This window comes from Cololabis saira, chromosome 14 (assembly GCF_033807715.1).
Source record: "Cololabis saira isolate AMF1-May2022 chromosome 14, fColSai1.1, whole genome shotgun sequence".
Lineage (NCBI taxonomy): Eukaryota > Metazoa > Chordata > Actinopteri > Beloniformes > Belonidae > Cololabis > Cololabis saira.
The window spans coordinates 10,776,558-10,800,682 of NC_084600.1; the positions used below are offsets into that span (position 1 = coordinate 10,776,558).

Consider the following 24,125-nt stretch of genomic DNA (forward strand, 5'->3'; position numbering starts at 1 on the left):
TTTGACGTACATGAACGAAAATCGGTACACACCTGTATCATGTCGCAACTAAAAGAAAAGTCTCTTGGCGCCATGGCCGAAACCGAACAGGAAGTCGGCCATTTTGAACATTCTGAATTAATTGCGTAATTTTTGAGCAATATATGCCATTCCTTCGAGAGTTAATTCAGCCCGAACCGTATCGTGAACCCAGATGTGTTATACATCAAAATGTGCGTCTCCATCCTGCGACTACACGCATTACTTTTCTCTTTCGAAAGTGTTACCGTGGCGATGCTAGACGCCAACAAGCGCACCCCCCCTTCATCTGATTGGTCCATATTTGATAGTTCCCCAAAAGGCACCAAATTTGGCATGCAAGCCAGGCCTGGCGATAAATTTGATATTTCATGGTTTGCATTAATGGGCGTGGCAAAATGGCTCAACAGCGCCCCCCGGAAAACTTTGTGCCTCAAGCCCCACAATACGGTTTGACGTACATGCACGAAAATCGGTACACACCTGTATCATGTCGCAACTTAAAGAAAAGTCTCTTGGAGCCATGGCCGAAACCGAACAGGAAGTCAGCCATTTTGAATTAATTGTGTAATTTTGGCACAATTTATGCCATTCCTTCGGCAGTTAATTCAGCCCGAACCGTAACGTGCACCCAGGTGTGTTATACACCAAAATGTGCGTCTCCATCGTGCGACACCACGCATTACTTTTCTCTTTCAAAAGTGTTACCGTGGCGACGCTAGACGCGAAAAAGCGCACCCACCCTTCATCTGATTGGTCCATATTTGATAGTTCTCCAAAAGTCACCAAAATTTGCATGCAAGCCAGGCCTGGCGATAAATGTGATATTTCATGGTTTGCATTAATGGGCGTGGCCTAACGGCTCAACAGCGCCCCCTAGAATACTTTTCTCTGCCATAACTTTTGAATGGTTTCACATAGAGAGTCGTGGGTGGTGTTATGGGACTCTGTAATGAGTCCTTAAGCTTCGTTGGCCTTAATTAGCCCCGCCCCTTCTTCTGATTGGTTGTCCCGATTTTCTGCTATAACTTTTGAATGGTTTGACATAGAGAGTCGTGGGTGGTGTCATCAGATTCTTTATGGAGTCCTTGAACTTCATTGGCCTGAATTAGCCCCGCCCCTTCTTCTGATTGGTTGTCCTTTTTTTATAATAAAATTGCCGCGAGCCGCCAGTCGCTCTCGCGCTGACTCCCGCTTCCTGATTCAAACGTCTGCCGGCCCCGCCCCCTGACCAATCAGTGGCGAGTAGGGTGATGACGGCCCCGCCCCCCGACCAATCAGTGGCGAGTAGGGTGATGACGGCCCCGCCCCCCGACCAATCAGCTCCCTGTAATGTGGTGACTTCAGAAATATTCCCGGCTCAGCCCGGTTACAACCTTGGCAGAATGGTTACAGAAAAAGTAATAATTTAAATAGTAGGGTTTTACTAATATTTATAACTTACAAATATTTAAAAAATTAGGAAAAAAAAGTTCCAGACATTTTATCGCTATGTTCGTCTGTCCTAAGCCAGTAGGTCAAATAAAAGGAATAGCTGAGACTTAGCTCAGCCAGATTATTGCGGTCTTTGCTGCCAGAGGTCGAGAGTTCAAGCCTGGCTTGATATGCCAAAAGTTTTGTCAGCAATTTTTGTGTTTTTTTTACATCAAAATGTTCGTCTCTGTCCTGTGACGACGCACATTACTTTTCTCTTTCCCCTTCTTCTGATTGGTTGTCCCGATTTTCTGCCATAACTTTTGAATTTGAGTGGAGTTTGCGCGCGCAGCTCCCGCGGGGGGAGGGGCTGATGTTCAGCGCGGCCGCCATCTTGGTCGAGGCGCCGCATTGACTGCCTGAGAACGTCGGGCGTGGCCGCCATCTTGGATCGGTATCGCTTTAACTCTAGAGCGTTCACTTCTATTGTGGAAGGAGGTGTCTGCATAAGTAAAATAACTATAACTCACTTGATTTTCAACCGATTTTCACGCGGTTTGCTTTGTTACAAACGGCAGACATGTAGCTATGATACAGGATGCTTGATGTACGTTAAATATGCAAGCTTTCATGCTAAAATACGTTCTGCAGGTAGTCACACTTCAGGTATACACACACACACACACACACACACATATATATATATATATCTATATATATATATATATATATATATATATATATATATATATACACACACACACACACACACACACACACACACACAATATACACAATACAAAATACAGTATAGCATATTAATGAATGTATTAATATATTTGAATAACAGACATAACAAGCTTAAAAACAAAAAACATAACGGATGACAGCATACAATTGTCATAATGGAGAAAAAAAGAAACATTTGGAAGGAGTGTGTGTGTGAGGAATTGTATATTAGTGTTATAAATTGAAATTATATAATAATGCAATCGCTATGATATATAATTTTACAATATAATACAGTCAAAAATATATGAAATGAAGCAACATACAATGCAATAATACAATATGCTATATTACTGGGTACGCTAATATGAAATAACAACATGTAATATAATATGGTATAATAGATTAATATAATATCATACATTCTGGACCATGAGATACAGCTGTCCTGTATGATCGTCGTTCATTTGAGTGATCTGATTTTTTTTTTCATGGTTTGCATTAATGGGCGTGTCCTCACGGCTCAACAGCGCCCCCTAGAATACTTTTTTCTGCCATAACTTTTGAAAGGTTTGACATAGAGAGTCGTGGGTGGTGTCATGGGACTCGGCATTGAGTCCTTGACCATAATTGGTGACAATTAGCCCAGTCCCTTTTTCTGATTGGTTGTCCCTATTTTCTGCTATAACTTTTGAATGTTTTGACATAGAGAGTCGTGGGTGGTGTCATGGGACTCTGTAATGAGTCCTTGATCTTCTTTGCCCTGAATTAGCCCCGCCCCTTCTTCTGACTGGTCGTCCCTTTTTTCTGCTATAACTTTTGAATGGTTTGACATAGGAAGTCGTGGGTGGTGTCATTTCTGATATGCTTATGGGGGGCGGTTGACGTGAGTGCGAGGGCCCGTTCATTGCTGCTTGCAGCTTTAATTATTATTATTATTATTTTCCTGACAAAGTGAAGGCCTTTTTGCCCCCCTTAACATGCCCAAAAAGTCACCAAATTTTGCACCCTAGTCAGGCCTGGCGAAAAATTTGATATTTAAAGGTTTGCATTAATGGGCGTGGCAAAATGGCTCAACAGCGCCCCCTTGAAAACTTTGTGCCTCAAGCCCCACGATACGGTTTGACGTACATGCACGAAAATCGGTACACACCTGTATCATGGGACAACTTATACAAAAGTCTCTTGGCGCCATGGCCGAAATTGAACAGGAAGTCGGCCATTTTGAATTAATCGTGTCACTTTGGCGCAATTTATGCCATTCCTTCGGCAGTTAATTCAGCCCGAACCGTAACGTGCACCCAGGTGTATTATACATCAAAATGTGCGTCTCCCTCCTGCGACCACACGCATTACTTTTCTCTTTCAAAAGCGTTACCGTGGCGACGCTAGACGCCAAAAAGCGCGCCCACCCTTCATCTGGTTGGTTCAGACAGAAAAAACTTTGCGCCTCAAGCCCCAGAATACGGTTTGACGTACATGAACGAAAATTGGTACACTCCTGTATCATGTCGCAACTAAAAGAAAAGTCTCTTGGCGCCATGGCCGAAACCGAACAGGAAGTCGGCCATTTTGAACATTCTGAATTAATTGCGTAATTTTGGAGCAATATATGCCATTCTTCGAGAGTTAATTCAGCCCGAACCGTATCGTGAACCCAGATGTGTTATACATCAAAATGTGCGTCTCCATCCTGCGACTACACGCATTACTTTTCTCTTTCGAAAGTGTTACCGTGGCGACGCTAGACGCCAACAAGCGCACCCCCCTTCATCTGATTGGTCCATATTTGATAGTTCCCCAAAAGGCACCAAATTTGGCATGCAAGCCAGGCCTGGTGATAAATTTTATATTTCATGGTTTGCATTAAAGGGCGTGGAAAAAAGGCTCAACAGCGCCACCTTGAATACTTTTCTCTGCCATAACTTTTGAATGGTTTGACATAGAGAGTCGTGGGTGGTGTCATCAGATTCTGTATGGAGTCCTTGACCTTCATTGGCCTGAATTAGCCCCGCCCCTTCTTCTGATTGGTTGTCCCTTTTTTCTGCTATAAACTTTGAATGGTTTGACATAGGAAGTCGTAGGTGGTGTCAAGGGACTCTGCAATGAGTCCTTGAGCTTCTTTGGCCTGAATTAGCCCCGCCCCTTCTTCTGATTGGTTGTCCCTTTTTTATAATAAAATCGCCACGAGCCGCCAGTCGCTCTCGCGCTGACTCCCGCTTCCTGATTCAAACGTCTGCCGGCCCCGCCCCCCGACCAATCGGTGGCGAGTAGGGTGATGACGGCCCCGCCTCCCGACCAATCAGTGGCGCGGAGGGTGATGACGGCCCCGCCCCCCGACCAATCGGTGGCGAGTAGGGTGATGACGGCCCCGCCCCCCGACCAATCAGTGGCGAGTAGGGTGATGACGGCCCCGCCCCCCGACCAGTCAGCTCCCTGTAATGTGGTGACGTCAGAAATATTCCCAGCTCAGCCCGGTTACAACCTTGGCAGAATGGTTACAGAAAAAGTAATAATTGAAATAGTAGGGTTTTACTAATATTTATAACTTACAAATATTTAAAAAAATTAGAAAAAACAGCTCCAGACTTACATTAATAAATATCGATATGTTGGTCTCTCCTAAGTCAGTAGGTCAAATACAAATGAGAAGCTGAGTCTTAGCTCAGCCAGAGCGTTCCCGTCTTTGGAGTCAGAGATCAGAGTTCGATTCCCGCAGTATACAGACTTTTTTGTCAGCAATTTTTTTTTTTCTACATCAATATGTGCGTCCCTGTCCTGCAACGACGCACATTACTTTTCTCATTTAAAAGCGTTACCGCGGCAACGCTAGACACCAAAAAGTGCGCCCACCCTTCATCTGATTGGTTCAGAGGGAAAAAACTTTGTGCCTCAAGGCCCATAATACGGTTTGACGTACATGCACGAAAATCGCTACACACCTGTATTATGGAACAACTTAAAGAAAAGTCTCTTGGAGCCATGGCCGAAACCGAACAGGATGTCGGCCATTTTGAATAAATTGTGTAATTTTGGCGAAATTTATGCCATTCCTTCGGCAGTTAATTCAGCCCGAACCGTAACGTGCACCCAGATGTGTTATACATCAAAATGTGCGTCTACATCCTGCGACACCACGCATTACTTTTCTCTTTCAAAAGTGTTACCGTGGCGACGCTAGACGCCAAAAGGCGCGCCCCCCCTTCATGTGATTGGTCCATATTTGATAGGTCTCCAAAAGTCACCAAATTTTGCATGCAAGCCAGACTTGGCGATAAATTGGATATTTCATGGTTTGCATTAATGGGCGTTGCCTAACGGCTCAACAGCGCCCCCTAGAATACTTTTATCTGCCATAACTTTTGAATGGTTTGACATAGGAAGTTGTGGGTGGTGTCATGGGACTCTGTAATGAGTCCTTAAACTTCGTTGGCCTTAATTAGCCCCGCCCCTTCTTCTGATTGGTTGTCCCGATTTTCTGCTTTAACATTGGAATGGTTTGACATAGAGAGTCCTGGGTGGTGTCATCAGATTCTGTATGGAGTCCTTGACCTTCATTGGCCTGAATTAGCCCCGCCCCTTCTTCTGATTGGTTGTCCCTTTTTTCTGCTATAACTTTTGAATGGTTTGACATAGGAAGTCGTGGGTGGTGTCTTTTCTGATATGCTTATGGGGGGCGGTGGCCGTGAGTGCGAGGGCCCGTTCATCGCTGCTTGCAGCTTTAATTATTATTATTATTATTATTATTATTTTCCTGACAAAGTGAAGGCCTTTTTGCCCCCCTTAACATGCCCAAAAAGTCACCAAATTTTGCACCCTAGTTAGGCCTGGCGAAAAATTTGATATTTAATGGTTTGCATTAATGGGCGTGGCAAAATGGCTCAACAGCGCCCCCTTGAAAACTTTGTGCCTCAAGCCCCACGATACGGTTTGACGTACATGCACGAAAATCGGTACACACCTGTATCATGGCGCAACTGAAAGAAAAGTCTCTTGGCGTCATGCCCGAAACCGAACAGGAAGTCGGCCATTTTGAATTAGTCGTGTCATTTTGGCGAAATTTATGCCATTCCTTCGAAAGTTAATTCAGCCCGAACCGTAACGTGCCCCCAAGTGTGTTATACATCAAAATGTGCGTCTCCATCCTGCGACAACACGCATTACTTTTCTCTTTCAAAAGCGTTACCGTGGCGGCGCTAGACGCCAAAAAGCGCGCCCACCCTTCATCTGATTGGTTCGACAGAAAAAACTTTGTGCCTCAAGCCCCATAATACGGTTTGACGTACATGAATGAAAATCGGTACACTCCTGTATTATGTCGCAACTAAAAGAAAAGTCTCTTGGCGCCATGGCCGAAACCGAACAGGAAGTCGGCCATTTTGAACATTCTGAATTAATTGCGTAATTTTGGAGCAATATATGCCATTCCTTCGAGAGTTAATTCAGCCCGAACCGTATCGTGAACCCAGATGTGTTATACATCAAAATGTGCGTCTCCATCCTGCGACTACACGCATTACTTTTCTCTTTGAAAAGTGTTACCGTGGCGACGCTAGACGCCAACAAGCGCACCCCCCCTTCATCTGATTGGTCCATATTTGATAGTTCCCCAAAAGGCACCAAATTTGGCACGCAAGCCAGGCCTGGAGATAAATTTGATATTTCATGGTTTGCATTAATGGGCGTGGCAAAATGGCTCAACAGCGCCCCCCGGAAAACTTTGTGCCTCAAGCCCCACAATACGGTTTGACGTACATGCACGAGAATCGCTACACACCTGTATCATGGCACAACTTAAAGAAAAGTCTCTTGGAGCCATGGCCGAAACCGAACAGGATGTCGGCCATTTTGAATAAATTGTGTAATTTTGGCGAAATTTATGCCATTCCTTCGGCAGTTAATTCAGCCCGAACCGTAACGTGCACCCAGGTGTGTTATACATCAAAATGTGCATCTACATCCTGCGACACCACGCATTACTTTTCTCTTTCAAAAGTGTTACCGTGGCGACGCTAGACGCCAAAAGGCGCGCCCCCCCCTTCATGTGATTGGTCCATATTTGATAGTTCTCCAAAAGTCACCAAATTTTGCATGCAAGACAGACTTGGCGATAAATTTGATATTTCTTGGTTTGCATTAATGGGCGTGGCCTAACGGCTCAACAGCCCCCCCTAGAATACTTTTATCTGCCATAACTTTTGAATGGTTTGACATAGGAAGTCGTGGGTGGTGTCATGGGATTCTGTAATGAGTCCTTAAGCTTAGTTGGCCTTAATTAGCCACGCCCCTTCTTCTGATTGGTTGTCCCGATTTTTTGCTATAACTTTTGAATGGTTTGACATAGAGAGTCGTGGGTGGTGTCATCAGATTCTTTATGGAGTCCTTGAACTTCATTGGCCTGAATTAGCCCCGCCCCTTCTTCTGATTGGTTGTCCTTTTTTTATAATAAAATTGCCGCGAGCCGCCAGTCGCTCTCGCGCTGACTCCCGCTTCCTGATTCAAACGTCTGCCGGCCCCGCCCCCTGACCAATCAGTGGCGAGTAGGGTGATGGCGGCCCCGCCCCCCGACCAATCAGTGGCGAGTAGGGTGATGACGGCCCCGCCCCCCGACCAATCAGTGGCGAGTAGGGTGATGACGGCCCCGCCCCCCGACCAATCAGCTCCCTGTAATGTGGTGACTTCAGAAATATTCCCGGCTCAGCCCGGTTACAACCTTGGCAGAATGGTTACAAAAAAAGTAATAATTTAAATAGTAGGGTTTTACTAATATTTATAACTTACAAATATTTAAAAAATTAGGAAAAAAAAGTTCCCGACATTTTATCGCTATGTTGGTCTGTCCTAACCCAGTAGGTCAAATAAAAGGAATAGCTGAGACTTAGCTCAGCCAGATTATTGCGGTCTTTGCTGCCAGAGGTCGAGAGTTCAAGCCTGGCTTGATATGCCAAAATTTTTGTCAGCAATTTTTGTGTTTTTTTTACATCAAAATGTTCGTCTCTGTCCTGTGACGACGCACATTACTTTTCTCTTTCCCCTTCTTCTGATTGGTTGTCCCGATTTTCTGCCATAACTTTTGAATTTGAGTGGAGTTTGCGCGCGCAGCTCCCGCAGGGGGAGGGGCTGATGTTCAGCGCGGCCGCCATCTTGGTCGAGGCGCCGCATTGACTGCCCGAGAACGTCGGGCGTGGCCGCCATCTTGGATCGGTATCGCTTTAACTCTAGAGCGTTCACTTCTATTGTGGAAGGAGGTGTCTGCATAAGTAAAATAACTATAACTCACTTGATTTTCAACCGATTTTCACGCGGTTTGCTTTGTTACAAACGGCAGACATGTAGCTATGATACAGGATGCTTGATGTACGTTAAATATGCAAGCTTTCATGCTAAAATACGTTCTGCAGGTAGTCACACTTCAGGTATACACACCGACACACACACACACACACACACACACACACACACACACACACACACACACACACACATATATATATATATATATATATATATATATATATATATATATATATATATATATATATATATATATATATACACACACACACACACACACACACAATATACACAATACAAAATACAGTATAGCATATTAATGAATGTATTAATATATTTGAATAACAGACATAACAAGCTTAAAAACAAAAAACATAACGGATGACAGCATACAATTGTCATAATGGAGAAAAAAAAGAAACATTTGGAAGGAGTGTGTGTGTGAGGAATTGTATATTAGTGTTATAAATTGAAATTATATAATAATGCAATCGCTATGATATATCATTTTACAATATAATACAGTCAAAAATATATGAAATGAAGCAACATACAATGCAATAATACAATATGCTATATTACTGGGTACGCTAATATGAAATAACAACATGTAATATAATATGGTATAATAGATTAATATAATATCATACATTCTGGACCATGAGATACAGCTGTACTGTATGATCGTCGTTCATTTGAGTGATCTGATTTTTTTTTTCATGGTTTGCATTAATGGGCGTGTCCTCACGGCTCAACAGCGCCCCCTAGAATACTTTTTTCTGCCATAACTTTTGAAAGGTTTGACATAGAGAGTCGTGGGTGGTGTCATGGGACTCGGCATTGAGTCCTTGACCATAATTGGTGACAATTAGCCCAGTCCCTTTTTCTGATTGGTTGTCCCTATTTTCTGCTATAACTTTTGAATGTTTTGACATAGAGAGTCGTGGGTGGTGTCATGGGACTCTGTAATGAGTCCTTGATCTTCTTTGCCCTGAATTAGCCCCGCCCCTTCTTCTGACTGGTCGTCCCTTTTTTCTGCTATAACTTTTGAAGGGTTTGACATAGGAAGTCGTGGGTGGTGTCATTTCTGATATGCTTATGGGGGGCGGTTGACGTGAGTGCGAGGGCCCGTTCATTGCTGCTTGCAGCTTTAATTATTATTATTATTTTTCTTCTGACAAAGTGATGGCCTTTTTGCCCCCCTTAACATGCCCAAAAAGTCACCAAATTTTGCATGCAAGTCAGGCCTGGCGAAAAATTTGATATTTAATGGTTTGCATTAATGGGCGTGGCAAAATGGCTCAACAGCGCCCCCTTGAAAACTTTGTGCCTCAAGCCCCACGATACGGTTTGACGTACATGCACGAAAATCGGTACACACCTGTATCATGGGACAACTTAAAGAAAAGTCTCTTGCCGTCATGCCCGAAACCGAACAGGAAGTCGGCCATTTTGAATTAATCGTGTCACTTTGGCGCAATTTATGCCATTCCTTCGGCAGTTAATTCAGCCCGAACCGTAACGTGCACCCAGGTGTATTATACATCAAAATGTGCGTCTCCCTCCTGCGACCACACGCATTACTTTTCTCTTTCAAAAGCGTTACCGTGGCGATGCTAGACGCCAAAAAGCGCGCCCACCCTTCATCTGGTTGGTTCAGACAGAAAAAACTTTGTGCCTCAAGCCCCATAATACTGTTTGACGTACATGAACGAAAATTGGTACACTCCTGTATCATGTCGCAACTAAAAGAAAAGTCTCTTGGCGCCATGGCCGAAACCGAACAGGAAGTCGGCCATTTTGAACATTCTGAATTAATTGCGTAATTTTGGAGCAATATATGCCATTCTTCGAGAGTTAATTCAGCCCGAACCGTATCGTGAACCCAGATGTGTTATACATCAAAATGTGCGTCTCCATCCTGCGACTACACGCATTACTTTTCTCTTTCGAAAGTGTTACCGTGGCGACGCTAGACGCCAACAAGCGCACCCCCCCTTCATCTGATTGGTCCATATTTGATAGTTCCCCAAAAGGCACCAAATTTGGCATGCAAGCCAGGCCTGGTGATAAATTTGGTATTTCATGGTTTGCATTAATGGGCGTGGCAAAATGGCTCAACAGCGCCCCCCGGAAAACTTTGTGCCTCAAGCCCCACAATACGGTTTGACGTACATGCACGAAAATCGCTACACACCTGTATCATGGCACAACTTAAAGAAAAGTCTCTTGGAGCCATGGCCAAAACCGAACAGGATGTCGGCCATTTTGAATAAATTGTGTCATTTTGGCGAAATTTATGCCATTCCTTCGAGAGTTAATTCAGCCCGAACCGTATCGTGCACCCAGGTGTGTTATACATCAAAATGTGCGTCTACATCCTGCGACACCACGCATTATTTTTCTCTTTCAAAAGTGTTACCGTGGCGACGCTAGACGCCAAAAGGCGCGCCCCCCCTTCATGTGATTGGTCCATATTTGATAGTTCTCCAAAAGTCACCAAATTTTGCATGCAAGCCAGGCCTGGTGATAAATTTTATATTTCATGGTTTGCATTAATGGGCGTGGCCTAACGGCTCAACAGCGCCACCTTGAATACTTTTCTCTGCCATAACTTTTGAATGGTTTGACATAGAGAGTCGTGGGTGGTGTCATCAGATTCTGTATGGAGTCCTTGACCTTCATTGGCCTGAATTAGCCCCGCCCCTTCTTCTGATTGGATGTCCCTTTTTTCTGCTATAAACTTTGAATGGTTTGACATAGGAAGTCGTAGGTGGTGTCAAGGGACTCTGCAATGAGTCCTTGAGCTTCTTTGGCCTGAATAAGCCCCGCCCCTTCTTCTGATTGGTTGTCCCTTTTTTATAATAAAATCGCCACGAGCCGCCAGTCGCTCTCGCGCTGACTCCCGCTTCCTGATTCAAACGTCTGCCGGCCCCGCCCCCCGACCAATCGGTGGCGAGTAGGGTGATGACGGCCCCGCCTCCCGACCAATCAGTGGCGCGGAGGGTGATGACGGCCCCGCCCCCCGACCAATCGGTGGCGAGTAGGGTGATGACGGCCCCGCCCCCCGACCAATCAGTGGCGAGTAGGGTGATGACGGCCCCGCCCCCCGACCAATCGGTGGCGAGTAGGGTGATGACGGCCCCGCCCCCCGACCAATCAGTGGCGAGTAGGGTGATGACGGCCCCGCCCCCCGACCAATCGGTGGCGAGTAGGGTGATGACGGCCCCGCCCCCCGACCAATCAGTGGCGAGTAGGGTGATGACGGCCCCGCCCCCCGACCAATCAGTGGCGAGTAGGGTGATGACGGCCCCGCCCCCCGACCAATCAGCTCCCTGTAATGTGGTGACGTCAGAAATATTCCCAGCTCAGCCCGGTTACAACCTTGGCAGAATGGTTACAGAAAAAGTAATAATTAAAATAGTAGGGTTTTACTAATATTTATAACATACAAATATTTAAAAAAATTAGAAAAAACAGCTACAGACTTACATTACTAAATATCGATATGTTGGTCTCTCCTAAGTCAGTAGGTCAAATAGAAATGAGAAGCTGAGTCTTAGCTCAGCCAGAGCGTTCCCGTCTTTGGAGTCAGAGATCAGAGTTCGATTCCCGGAGTATCCAGACTTTTTTGTCAGCAATTTTTTTTTTTCTACATCAATATGTGCGTCCCTGTCCTGCAACGACGCACATTACTTTTTTCATTTAAAAGCGTTACCGCGGCAACGCTAGACACCAAAAAGTGCGCCCACCCTTCATCTGATTGGTTCAGAGGGAAAAAACTTTGAGCCTCAAGCCCCATAATACGGTTTGACGTACATGAACGAAAATCGGTACACACCTGTATCATGTCGCAACTTAAAGAAAAGTCTCTTGGCGCCATGGCCGAAATTGAACAGGAAGTCGGCCATTTTGAATTAATTGTGTAATTTTGGCGCAATTAATGCCATTCCTTCGGCAATTAATACGGCCCGAACCGTAACGTGCATCCAGGTGACTTATACCTCAAAATGTGCGTCTCCATCTTGCGACTACGCGCATTACTTTTCTCTTTCAAAAGTGTTACCGTGGCGATGCTAGACGCCAAAAAACGTGCCCCCTTAATCTGATTGGTCCATATTTGATAGTTCTCCAAAAGTCACCAAATTTTGCATGCAAGCCAGGCCTGGTGATAAATTTGATATTTCATGGTTTGCATTAATGGGCGTGGCAAAATGGCTCAACAGCACCCCCCGGAAAACTTTTCTCTGCCATAACTTTTGAATGGTTTGACATAAAGAGTCATGGGTGGTGTCATGGGACTCGGTATTGAGTCCTTGACCATAATTGGTGAAAATTAGCCCCGCCCCTTCTTTTGATTGGTTGTCCCTATTTCCTGCTATAACTTTTGAATGGTTTGACATGGAGAGTCGTGGGTGGTGTCATCAGACTCTGTATGGAGTCCTTGACCTTCATTGGCCTGAATTAGCCCCGCCCCTTCTTGTGATTGGTTGTCCCTTTTTTCTGCTATAACTTTTGAATGGTTTGACATAGGAAGTCGTGGGTGGTGTCATTTCTGATATGCTTATGGGGGGCGGCGGCCGTGAGTGCGAGGGCCCGTTCATCGCTGCTTGCAGCTTTAATTAGGGCCCGAGCACTTGCAGTGCGAAGGCCCTATTGTAATTGCAGGAATTATTAGGGCCCGAGCACCTTCAGTGCGAAGGCCCTATTGTATCTGTAGGAATTTTTCTTTCTTTCTTTCTTTCTTTCTTTCTTCTGACGAAAGGAGGGCCTTTTTGCCCCCCTAAACGTGCCCAAAAAGTCACCAAATTTTGCATGCAAGTCAGGCCTGGCGAAAAATTTGATATTTAATGGTTTACATTAAAGGGCGTGGCGAAATGGCTCAATAGCGCCCCCCGGAAAACTTTGTGCCTCAAGCCCCACAATACGGTTTGAGGTACATGCACGAAAATCAGTACACACCTGTATCAGTACACAACCTAAAGAAAAGTCTCTTGGAGCCATGGCCGAAACGAAACAGGATGTCGGCCATTTTGAATTAATCGTGTCACTTTGGCGCAATTTATGCCATTCCTTCGGCAGTTAATACGGCCCGAACTGTAACATGCCCCCAAGTGTGTTATACATCAAAATGTGCGTCTCCATCCTGCGACTACACGCATTACTTTTCTCTTTCAAAAGCGTTACCGTGGCGACGCTAGACGCCAAAAAGCGCGCCCACCCTTCATCTGATTGGTTCAGACAGAAAAAACTTTGCGCCTCAAGCCCCATAATACGGTTTGACGTACTTGAACGAAAATCGGTACACACCTGTATCATGTCGCAACTAAAAGAAAAGTCTCTTGGCGCCATGGCCGAAACCGAACAGGAAGTCGGCCATTTTGAACATTCTGAATTAATCGCGTAATTTTGGAGCAATATGAGCCATTCCTTCGAGAATTAATACGGCCCGAACCGTAACGTGCACCCAGGTGTGTTATACATCAAAATGTGCGTCTCTATCCTGCGACTACACGCATTACTTTTCTCTTTCAAAAGTGTTACCGTGGCGGCGCTAGACGCCAACAAGCGCACCCCCCCCTTCATCTGATTGGTCCATATTTGATAGTTCCCCAAAAGGCACCAAATTTGGCATGCAAGCCAGGCCTGGCGATAAATTTGATATTTCATGGTTTGCATTAATGGGCGTGGCAAAATGGCTCAACAGCGCCCCCCGGAAAACTTTGTGCCTCAAGCCCCACAATACGGTTTGATGTACATGCACGAAAATCGGTACACACCCGTATCATGGCACGACTTAAAGAAAAGTCTCTTGGCGCCATGGCCGAAACCGAACAGGAAGTCGGCCATTTTGAATTAATTGTGTAATTTTGGCGCAATTTATGCCATTCCTTCGGCAGTTAATACGGCCTGAACCATAATGTGCACCCAGGTGTGTTATACATCAAAAAGTGCGTCTTCATCTTGCGACTACGCGCATTACTTTTCTCTTTCAAAAGTGTTACCGTGGCGACGCTAGACGCCAAAAGGCGCGCCCCCCCTTCATCTGATTGGTCCATATTTGATAGTCACCAAATTTTGCATGCAAGCCAGGCCTGGCGATACATTTGATATTTCATGGTTTGCATGAATGGGCGTGGCCTAACGGCTCAACAGCGCCCTCTAGAATACTATTCTCTGCTATAACTTTTGAATGGTTTGACATAAAGAGTCGTGGGTGGTGTCATGGGACTCGGTATTGAGTCCTTTACCATAATTGGTGAAAATTAGCCCCGCCCCTTCTTCTGATTGGTTGTCCCTATTTCCCGCTATAACTTTTGAATGTTTTGAGATAGAGAGTAGTGGGTGGTGTCATCTGACTCTGTATTGAGTCCTTGAGCTTCATTGGCCTGAATTAGCCCCGCCCCTTCTTCTGATAGGTTGTCCGATTTTCTGCTATAACTTTTGAATGGTTTGACATAGGAAGTTGTGGGTGGTGTCATGGGACTCAGTAATGAGTCCTTAAGCTTCGTTGGCCTTAATTAGCCCCGCCCCTTCTTCTGATTGGTTGTCCCTTTTTTCTGCTATAACTTTTTAATGGTTTGACTCCCGCTTCCTGATTCAAACGTCTGCCGGCCCCGCCCCCCGACCAATCAGTGGCGAGTAGGGTGATGACGGCCCCGCCCCCCGACCAATCAGTGGCGAGTAGGGTGATGACGGCCCCGCCCCCCGACCAATCAGCTGTTGTAATGTGGTGACGTTAGAAATAGTCCCGTGCTCAGCCCGGTTAGAACCTCGGTAGAATGGTTACAGAAAAAGTAATAATAAAACAGTAGTGTTTTACTAATATTTATACCTTACAAATGTTTAAAAAATTAGGAAAAAAAAGTTCCAGACATTATATGCTATCTTGGTCTGTCCTAAGCCAGTAAGTCAAAGTGATGTATCAGCTGAGATATAGCTCAACCAGATCATTGTGGTCTTTGGTGCCGGTGGTTGGGAGTTCGAGCCTGGCAGGATGCTGAAATCTTTGTAAGCAATTTTTTTTTTTTTTACATCAAGATGTGCGTCTCTTTCCTGCGACGACGCACATTACTTTTCTCTTTCAAAAGTGTTACCGTGGCGACGCTAGACGTGATACATCAAAATGTGCGTCTCCATCCTCCGACACCACGCATTACTTTTCTCTTTCAAAAGCGTTACCGTGGCGGCGCTAGACGCCAAAAAGCGCGCCCACCCTTCATCTGATTGGTTCAGACCGAAAAAACTTTGCGCCTCAAGCCCCATAATACGCTTTGACGTACATGAACGAAAATCGGTACACACCTGTATCATGTCGCAACTTAAAGAAAAGTCTCTTGGCGCCATGGCCGAAACCGAACAGGAAGTCGGCCATTTTGAACATTCTGAATTAATTGCGTAATTTTGGAGCAATATATGCCATTCCTTCGAGAGTTAATTCAGCCCGAACCGTATCGTGAACCCAGATGTGTTATACATCAAAATGTGTGTCTCCATCCTGCAACTACACGCATTACTTTTCTCTTTCGAAAGTGTTACCGTGGCGACGCTAGACGCCCACAAGCGCACCCCCCCTTCATCTGATTGGTCCATATTTGATAGTTCCCCAAAAGGCACCAAATTTGGCATGCAAGCCAGGCCTGGCGGTAAATTTGATATTTTATGGTTTACATTAATGGGCGTGGCAAAATGGCTCAACAGCGCCCCCCGGAAAATTTTGTGCCTCAAGCCCCACAATACGGTTTCACGTACATGCACGAAAATCGGTACACACCTGTATCATGGCACAACTTAAAGAAAAGTCTCTTGGAGCCATGGCCGAAACCGAACAGGATGTCGGCTATTTTGAATAAATTGTGTCATTTTGGCGAAATTTATGCCATTCCTTCGAGAATTAATTCAGCCCGAACCGTAACGTGAACACAGATGTGTTATACATCAAAATATGTGTCTCCATCCTGCGACTACACGCATTACTTTTCTCTTTCGAAAGTGTTACTGTGGCGACGCTAGACGCCAACAAGCGCACCCCCCTTCATCTGATTGGTCCATATTTGATAGTTCCCCAAAAGTCACCAAATTTTGCATGCAACACAGACTTGGCGATAAATTTGATATTTCATGGTTTGCATTAATGGGCGTGGCCTAACGGCTCAACAGCGCCCCCTAGAATACTTTTGTCTGCCATAACTTTTGAATGGTTTGACATAGGAAGTCGTGGGTGGTGTCATGGGACTCTGTAATGAGTCCTTAAGCTTCGTTGGCCTTAATTAGCCCCGCCCCTTCTTCTGATTGGTTGTCCCGATTTTCTGCTATAACTTTGGAATGGTTTGACATAGAGAGTCGTGGGTGGTGTCATCAGATTATTTATGGACTCCTTGACCTTCATTGGCCTGAATTAGCCCCGCCCCTTCTTCTGATTGGTTGTCCCTTTATTCTGTTATAACTTTTTAATGGTTTGACATAGGAAGTCGCGGGTGGTGTCATGGGACTCTGTAATGAGTCCTTAAGCTTCGTTGGCCTTAATTAGCCCCGCCCCTTCTTCTGATTGGTTGTCCCGATTTTCTGCTATAACTTTGGAATGGTTTGACATAGAGAGTCCCTCTTCCTGATTCAAACGTCTGCTGGCCCCGCCCCCCGACCAATCAGTGGCGAGTAGGGTGATGACGGCCCCGCCCCCGACAAATCAGTGGCGAGTAGGGTGATGACGGCCCCGCCCCCGACCAATCAGTGGCGAGTAGGGTGATGACGGCCCCGCCCCCCAACCAATCAGTGGCGAGTAGGGTGATGACGGCCCCGCTTCCCGACCAATCAGTGGCGAGTAGGGTGATGACGACCCGCTCCCCGACCAATCAGCTCCCTGTAATATGGTGACATCAGAAATAGACCCGTGCTCAGCCCGGTTAGAACCTCGGTAGAATGGTTACAGAAAAAGTAATAAAAATAGTAGTGTTTTACTAATATTTATACCTTACAAATATTTAAAAAATTAGGAAAAAAAATTTCCAGACATTTTATCGCTATGTTGGTCTCTCTTAAGGCAGTAAGTCGAAGTGAAAGGGATAGCTGAGACATAGCTCAGCCACAGCATTGTGGTCTTTGGTGCCAGAAGTTGAGAGTTCGAGCCTGGCTGTACCTATGATGACATTTTTTGTCAGCAATTTTTGTGTTTTTTTTACATCAAAATGTGCGTCTCTGTCCTGCGACGACGCACATTACTTTTCTCTTTCAAAAGTGTTACCGTGGCGACGCTAGACGCGAAAAAGCGCGCGTCCCCTTCATCTGATTGGTACATATTTGATAGTTCTCCAAAAGTCACCAAATTTTGCATGCAAGCCAGGCCTGGTGATAAATTTGATATTTCATGGTTTGCATTAACGGCTCAACAGCGCCCCCTAGAATACTTTTCTCTGCCATAACTTTTGAATGGTTTGACATAAAGAGTCGTGGGTGGTGTCATGGGACTCGGTATTGAGTCCTTGACCGTAATTGGCCTGAATTAGCCCCGCCCCTTCTTCTGATTGGTTGTCCCGATTTTCTGCCATAACTTTTGAATGGTTTGACATAGAGAGTCGTGGGTGGTGTCATCAGACTCTGTATGGAGTCCTTGACCTTCATTGGCCTGAATTAGCCCCGCCCCTTCTTCTGATTGGTTGTTCCTTTTTTCTGCTATAACTTTTGAATGGTTTGACATAGAGAGTCGTGGGTGGTGTAATTTCTGATATGCTTATGGGGTCGGTGGACGTGAGTGCGAGGGCCCGTTCATCGCTGCTTGCAGCTTTAATTCTTCTTCTTCTTCTTCTTATTGTTCTGACAAAAGGAAGGCCTTTTTGCCCCCCTAAACGTGCCCAAAAAGTCACCAAATTTTGCATGCAAGCCAGGTCTGGCGAAAAATTTGATATTTAATGGTTTGCATTAATGGGCGTGGTAAAATGGCTCAACAGCGCCCCCTTGAAAACTTTGTGCCTCAAGCCCCACAATGCGTTTTGTCGTACATGCACGAAAATCGGTACACACCTGTATCAGTACACAACTTAAAGAAAAGTCTCTGGGCGTCATGTCGAGAAACCGAACAGGAAGTCGGCCATTTTAAATTAATCGCGTCATTTTGGCGAAATTTATGCCTTCCTTCGGCAGTTAATACGGCCCGAACCGTAACGTGCATCCAGGTGTGTTATACATCAAAATATGCGTCTCCATACTGCGACTACGCGCATTACTTTTCTCTTTCAAAAGCGTTACCGTGGCGACGCTAGACGCCAAAAAGCGCGCCCACCCTTCATCTGATCGGTTCAGATAGAAAAAACTTTGCGCCTCAAGCCCCATAATACGGTTTGACGTACATGAACGAAAATCGGTACACACCTGTATCATGTCGCAACTTAAAGAAAAGTCTCTTGGCGCCATGGCCGAAACCGAACAGGAAGTCGGCCATTTTGAACATTCTGAATTAATCGCGTAATTTTGGAGCAATATATGCCATTCCTTCGAGAATTAATACGGCCCGAACCGTATCGTGAACCCAGATGTGTTATACATCAAAATGTGCGTCTCCATCCTGCGACTACACGCATTACTTTTCTCTTTCAAAAGTGTTACCGTGGCGACGCTAGACGCCAAAAGGCGCGGCCCCCCTGCATCTGATTGGTCCATTATTGATAGTTCCCCAAAAGTCACCAAATTTTGCATGCAAGTCAGGCCTGGCGATAAATTTGATATTTCATGGTTTGCATTAATGGGAGTGGCAAAATGGCTCAACAGCGCCCCCTGGAAAACTTTGTGCCTCAAGCCCCACAATACGGTTTGACGTACATGCACGAAAATCGCTACACACCTGTATCATGTCGCAACTTAAAGAAAAGTCTCTTGGAGCCATGGCCGAAACCGAACAGGAAGTCGGCCATTTTGAAATCTGATTGGTCCATATTTGATAGTTCTCCAAAAGTCACCAAATTTTGCATGCAAGACAGACTTGGCGATAAATTTGATATTTCATGGTTTGCATTAATGGGCGTGGCCTAACGGCTCAACAGCGCCCCCTAGAATACTTTTCTCTGCCATAACTTTTGAATGGTTTGACATAGGAAGTTGTGGGTGGTGTCATGGGACTCTGTAATGAGTCCTTAAGCTTCATTGGCCTTAATTAGCCCCGCCCCTTCTTCTGATTGGTTGTCCCGATTTTCTGCTATAAATTTTTAATGGTTTGACATAGGAAGTCGTGGGTGGTGTCATGGGACTCTGTAATGAGTCCTTAATCTTTGTTGGCCTTAATTAGCCCCGCCCCTTCTTCTGATTGGTTGTCCCGATTTTCTGCTATAACTTTGGAATGGTTTGACATAGAGAGTCGTGGCTGGTGTCATCAGACTCTGTATGGAGTCCTTGACCTTCATTGGCCTGAATTTGCCTTGCCCCTTCTTCTGATTGGTTGTTCCTTTTTTCTGCTATAACTTTTGAATGGTTTGATATAGAGAGTCGTGGGTGGTGTCTTTTCTGATATGCTTATGGGGGGCGGTGGCCGTGAGTGCGAGGGCCCGTTCATCGCTGCTTGCAGCTTTAATTATTATTATTATTTTTCTGACGAAAGGAGGGCCTTTTTGCCCCCCTAAACGTGCCCAAAAAGTCACCAAATTTTGCACGCAAACCAGGCCTGGCGAAAAATTTGATATTTTATGGTTTGCATTAATGGGCGTGGCAAAATGGCTCAACAGCGCCCCCCGGAAAACTTTGTGCCTCAAGCCCCACGATACGGTTTGACCTACATGCACGAAAATCAGTACACACCTGTATCATTGCACAACTTAAAGAAAAGTCTCTTGGAGTCATGCCCGAAACCGAACAGGATGTCGGCCATTTTGAATTAATCGTGTCATTTTGGCGAAATTTATGCCATTCCTTCGGCAGTTAATACGGCCCGAACCGTAACGAGCCCCCATGTGTGTTATACATCAAAATGTGCGTCTCCATCCTCCGACACCACGCATTACTTTTCTCTCTCAAAAGCGTTACCGTGGCGACGCTAGACGCCAAAAAGCGCGCCCACCCATTATCTGATTGGTTCAGACAGAAAAAACTTTGCGCCTCAAGCCCCAGAATACGGTTTGACGTACATGAACGAAAATCGGTACACATCTTTATCATGTCGCTACTTAAAGAAAAGTCTCTTGGCGCCATGGCCTAAACCGAACAGGAAGTCGGCCATTTTGAACATTCTTAATTAATCACGTAATTTTGGAGCAATATATGCCATTCCTTCGAGAATTAATACGGCCCGAACCGTATCGTGAACCCAGATGTGTTATACATCAAAATGTGCGTCTCCATCCTGCGAATATGCGCATTACTTTTCTCTTTCAAAAGTGTTACCGTGGCGACGCTAGACGCCAAAAAGCGCGCCCCCCCTTCATCTGATTGGTCCATATTTGATAGTTTCCCAAAAGTCACCAAATTTTGCATGCAAGCCAGACTTGGTGATAAATGTGATATTTCATGGTTTGCATTAATGGGCGTGGCCTAACGGCTCAACGGCGCCCCCTAGAAAACTTTTCTCTGCCATAACTTTTGAATGGTTTGACATAAGAAGTCGTGGGTGGTGTCATCAGATTCTTTATGGAGTCCTTGACCTTCATTGGCCTGAATTAGCCCCGCCCCTTCTTCTGATTGGTTGTCCCTTTTTTCTGCTATAACTTTTTAATGGTTTGACATAGGAAGTCGTGGGTGGTGTCAAGGGACTCTGTAATGAGTTCTTAAGCTTTGTTGGCCTGAATTAGCCCCTCCCCTTCTTCTGATTGGTTGTCCATATTTTCTGACTATAACTTTTGAATGGTTTGACATATTTGAAATATGATGGTAATGTGTCAGCCAACCACAAAAATCTCTGGAATTTTGGTGGAATCATTTATTTTTTGTCCTTGCCCGGTGCAAATGACATAAATAAAGTGCGTGGTTTGGTTGTGAAAAAATAAAAATAATGTTACGTGAACAATAAATCAAACGCTCCCTTCCATGCAGTGTGTGTGTCTAGGAAGTAAAGACTGGAACATGCTATTCACAAAAGAACAAATAGTGGGGTTTTACTAATATTTATATCTTACAAATATTTTAAAAATTACGAAAAAACAATTCGGGACTCAGATTACATCGCTATGTTGGTATCTCCTAAGTCAGTCAGTCAGAAAATAGCCAAGCTGATTTGTGGCTCAGCGGTAATGTCGCCGTCTTTCGTGTGGGAGATCGTGGGATCGATCCCAGCTCAATGCAAATATTATTGTCAGCAATTTGTGTGTTTTTTTTTTACATCAACATGTGCGTCTCCTTCCTGCGACGACGCGCATTACTTTTCTCATTCAAAAGCGTTAACGTGGCAACACTCGACGCCAAAAAGTGCGCCCCCTTCATCTGATTGGTCCATATTTGATAGTTCTCCAAAAGTCACCAAATTTTGCACCAAGCCAGGCCTGGTGATAAATTTGATATTTCATGGTTTGCATGAATGGGCGTGGCCTAATGGCTCAACAGCGCCCCCTAGAATACTTTTTTCTGCTATAACTTTTGAATGGTTTGACATAGAGAGTCGTGGGTGGTGTCATCGGACTCGGTATTGAGTCCTTGACCATAATTGGTGCAAATTAGCCCCGCCCCTTCTTCTGATTGGTTGTCCCGATTTTCTGCTATAACTTTGGAATGGTTTGACATAGAGAGTCGTGGGTGGTGTCATCAGATTCTGTATGGAGTCCTTGACCTTCATTGGCCTGAATTAGCCCCACCCCTTCTTCTGATTGGTTGTCCCTTTTTTCTGCTATAACTTTTGAATGGTTTGACATAGGAAGTCGTGGGTGGTGTCGTTTCTGATATGCTTATGGGGGGCGGTGGCCGTGAGTGCGAGGGCCCGTTCATCGCTGCTTGCAGCTTTAATTGTTTTTGTAATTGCATTACAGAAAATGACAATATTCTAATTTTCTGAGACAGTCCTGTAGTGCACTTTTTTGTACTGATATAAAATGTGGAATGTAAAATACAAAGAAAGAAAAATAGCTAAGAATAACAATAGATAAATAAATAAATGAGTAAATAAAAAATAAAGGTAAAAATACATAAACAGCCCCCCCCCCCCCCCCCCCCAGAAGAGGGGACCACATTTTTTCAAAGTAGGTGAGTTTATCCAGAAGAGTATATCTTATTCTCTCTAAGTGGAGTGTGTTAGTGAGGTCACTGAGCCACATCTTTGTGGTGGGTACATCTTTTTTCTTCCAATGCATGAGAAGTTACTTTTTTGCAATAATAAGACTATAGGAGAGGAAACATTGTTGGAAGTTGCTTAACTTTATAACATCATCTGATGTTCCTAAAATAATAATGAATGGATCGGTCTCTAGCTCTGAATTTTGATGTGATTTTTTACAGCTTGTGTTTGTCTCCCCCTCCTGCAGCCTTCGGATGACGACACCATTAGCCTCCACTCACAAGTTTCAGAGACAGCTCGCGCTGATGCCTTATCCCTTCTCTCCAAAATGGACTCTTGCAAAGGTTACCAAGAATAAGTATCACATATTCCCTTTGACAGCAATGACAGAGACACGGACTTCTTGAATGAAGTGCCTAACATTTGACAGTCATGTGATGAACGCAGAGTCTTCCTCCCTCTATCAGATCAGGATCTCTATGACTTTATAGAGCCCAACCCCGACGAGGATTCTGCTCTGTCAGAGTGTGACGGGCAGCAAAGCTGTCATGTGTCTTGTATAAAGGTATTATCTATCTATCTATCTATCTATCTATCTATCTATCTATCTATCTATCTATCTATCTATCTATCTATCTATCTATCTATCTATCTATCTATCTATCTATCTATCTATCTATCTATCTATCCATCAACCATCATCCATCCATCCATCAGAATCAGAATCATTTATTAGGTCAGCTTTGAAAACTGTTTTTGACTTCGGATACACCGGCGGCGGCACGATAGTATTGTGCGCCTGTTTTCCAAAGGGTAACACTGGGATAGGGGGGGGAGGGAGGACAAAAAAAACATCTTCACACTGAGTATACACAGTATCAAGGTGCAAAAAACACCTCAGCAGCACACAGAGCAACAGACCTCCCAAGACTTGCATGTGGGTGTGTGGGGGTGGGTGTGTGGGGTTGGGTGTGGGGGTGGGGGCGGGTGGGGGCGAGTACATCTTGGTGATCACCGTCTGGCGCTCGAAATCCGGAGACTGTTGGGGGGGCTGATAAGAGGGAGGAGCCGAGGAAGGCATTGAATTGAGGGAGGTGTGTGTGTTTATCAGTAAGTGTCTGTCTGTGAAGCGATGAGTCCGTAAACCTTCGCCCAGAGCTGCTCTCAGCCAAATGTTCTTGATGTTATCAGGCGGCTCGGTACAGTTCTGAAACAGGGATCCACAGGTGTTCGTGGGAGAGGGGGAGGGTTAGTAGTGGGGGCAGAGTCACCTTGTTTACGTTCCACCAGGAAGATTGTGACCAGGAGCGATCGGCCTGAGACTGCTCTGTCAAGGCCAGATTATAAAATCAACAATTATATTGAAAACAGACAGACTCAGTAATTTTCCGTCTGCCTTCAGTCTCTGGTTCATCAATGGCGACTCCAATCAGACGAATTTGTGATCACTTCCCGCCAAGCGGAGCTTCCAACTTCTCCAGGGTGTTATCAA

The 24,125-nt window shown here is 45.0% G+C and overlaps 1 protein-coding gene across 1 annotated transcript in view; it reads left to right on the top strand.

Moving 5' to 3' along the window:
- Positions 1-24,125, top strand: part of lrch2 (leucine-rich repeats and calponin homology (CH) domain containing 2) — an 86,244-nt gene that overhangs the window by 34,958 nt on the left and 27,161 nt on the right. The window contains exons 8-9 of the mRNA XM_061739654.1: positions 22,881-22,977; positions 23,101-23,198. Of these exons, the coding sequence (XP_061595638.1) occupies positions 22,881-22,977; positions 23,101-23,198 (195 nt within the window). The remainder of the gene's footprint in view (positions 1-22,880; positions 22,978-23,100; positions 23,199-24,125) is intronic.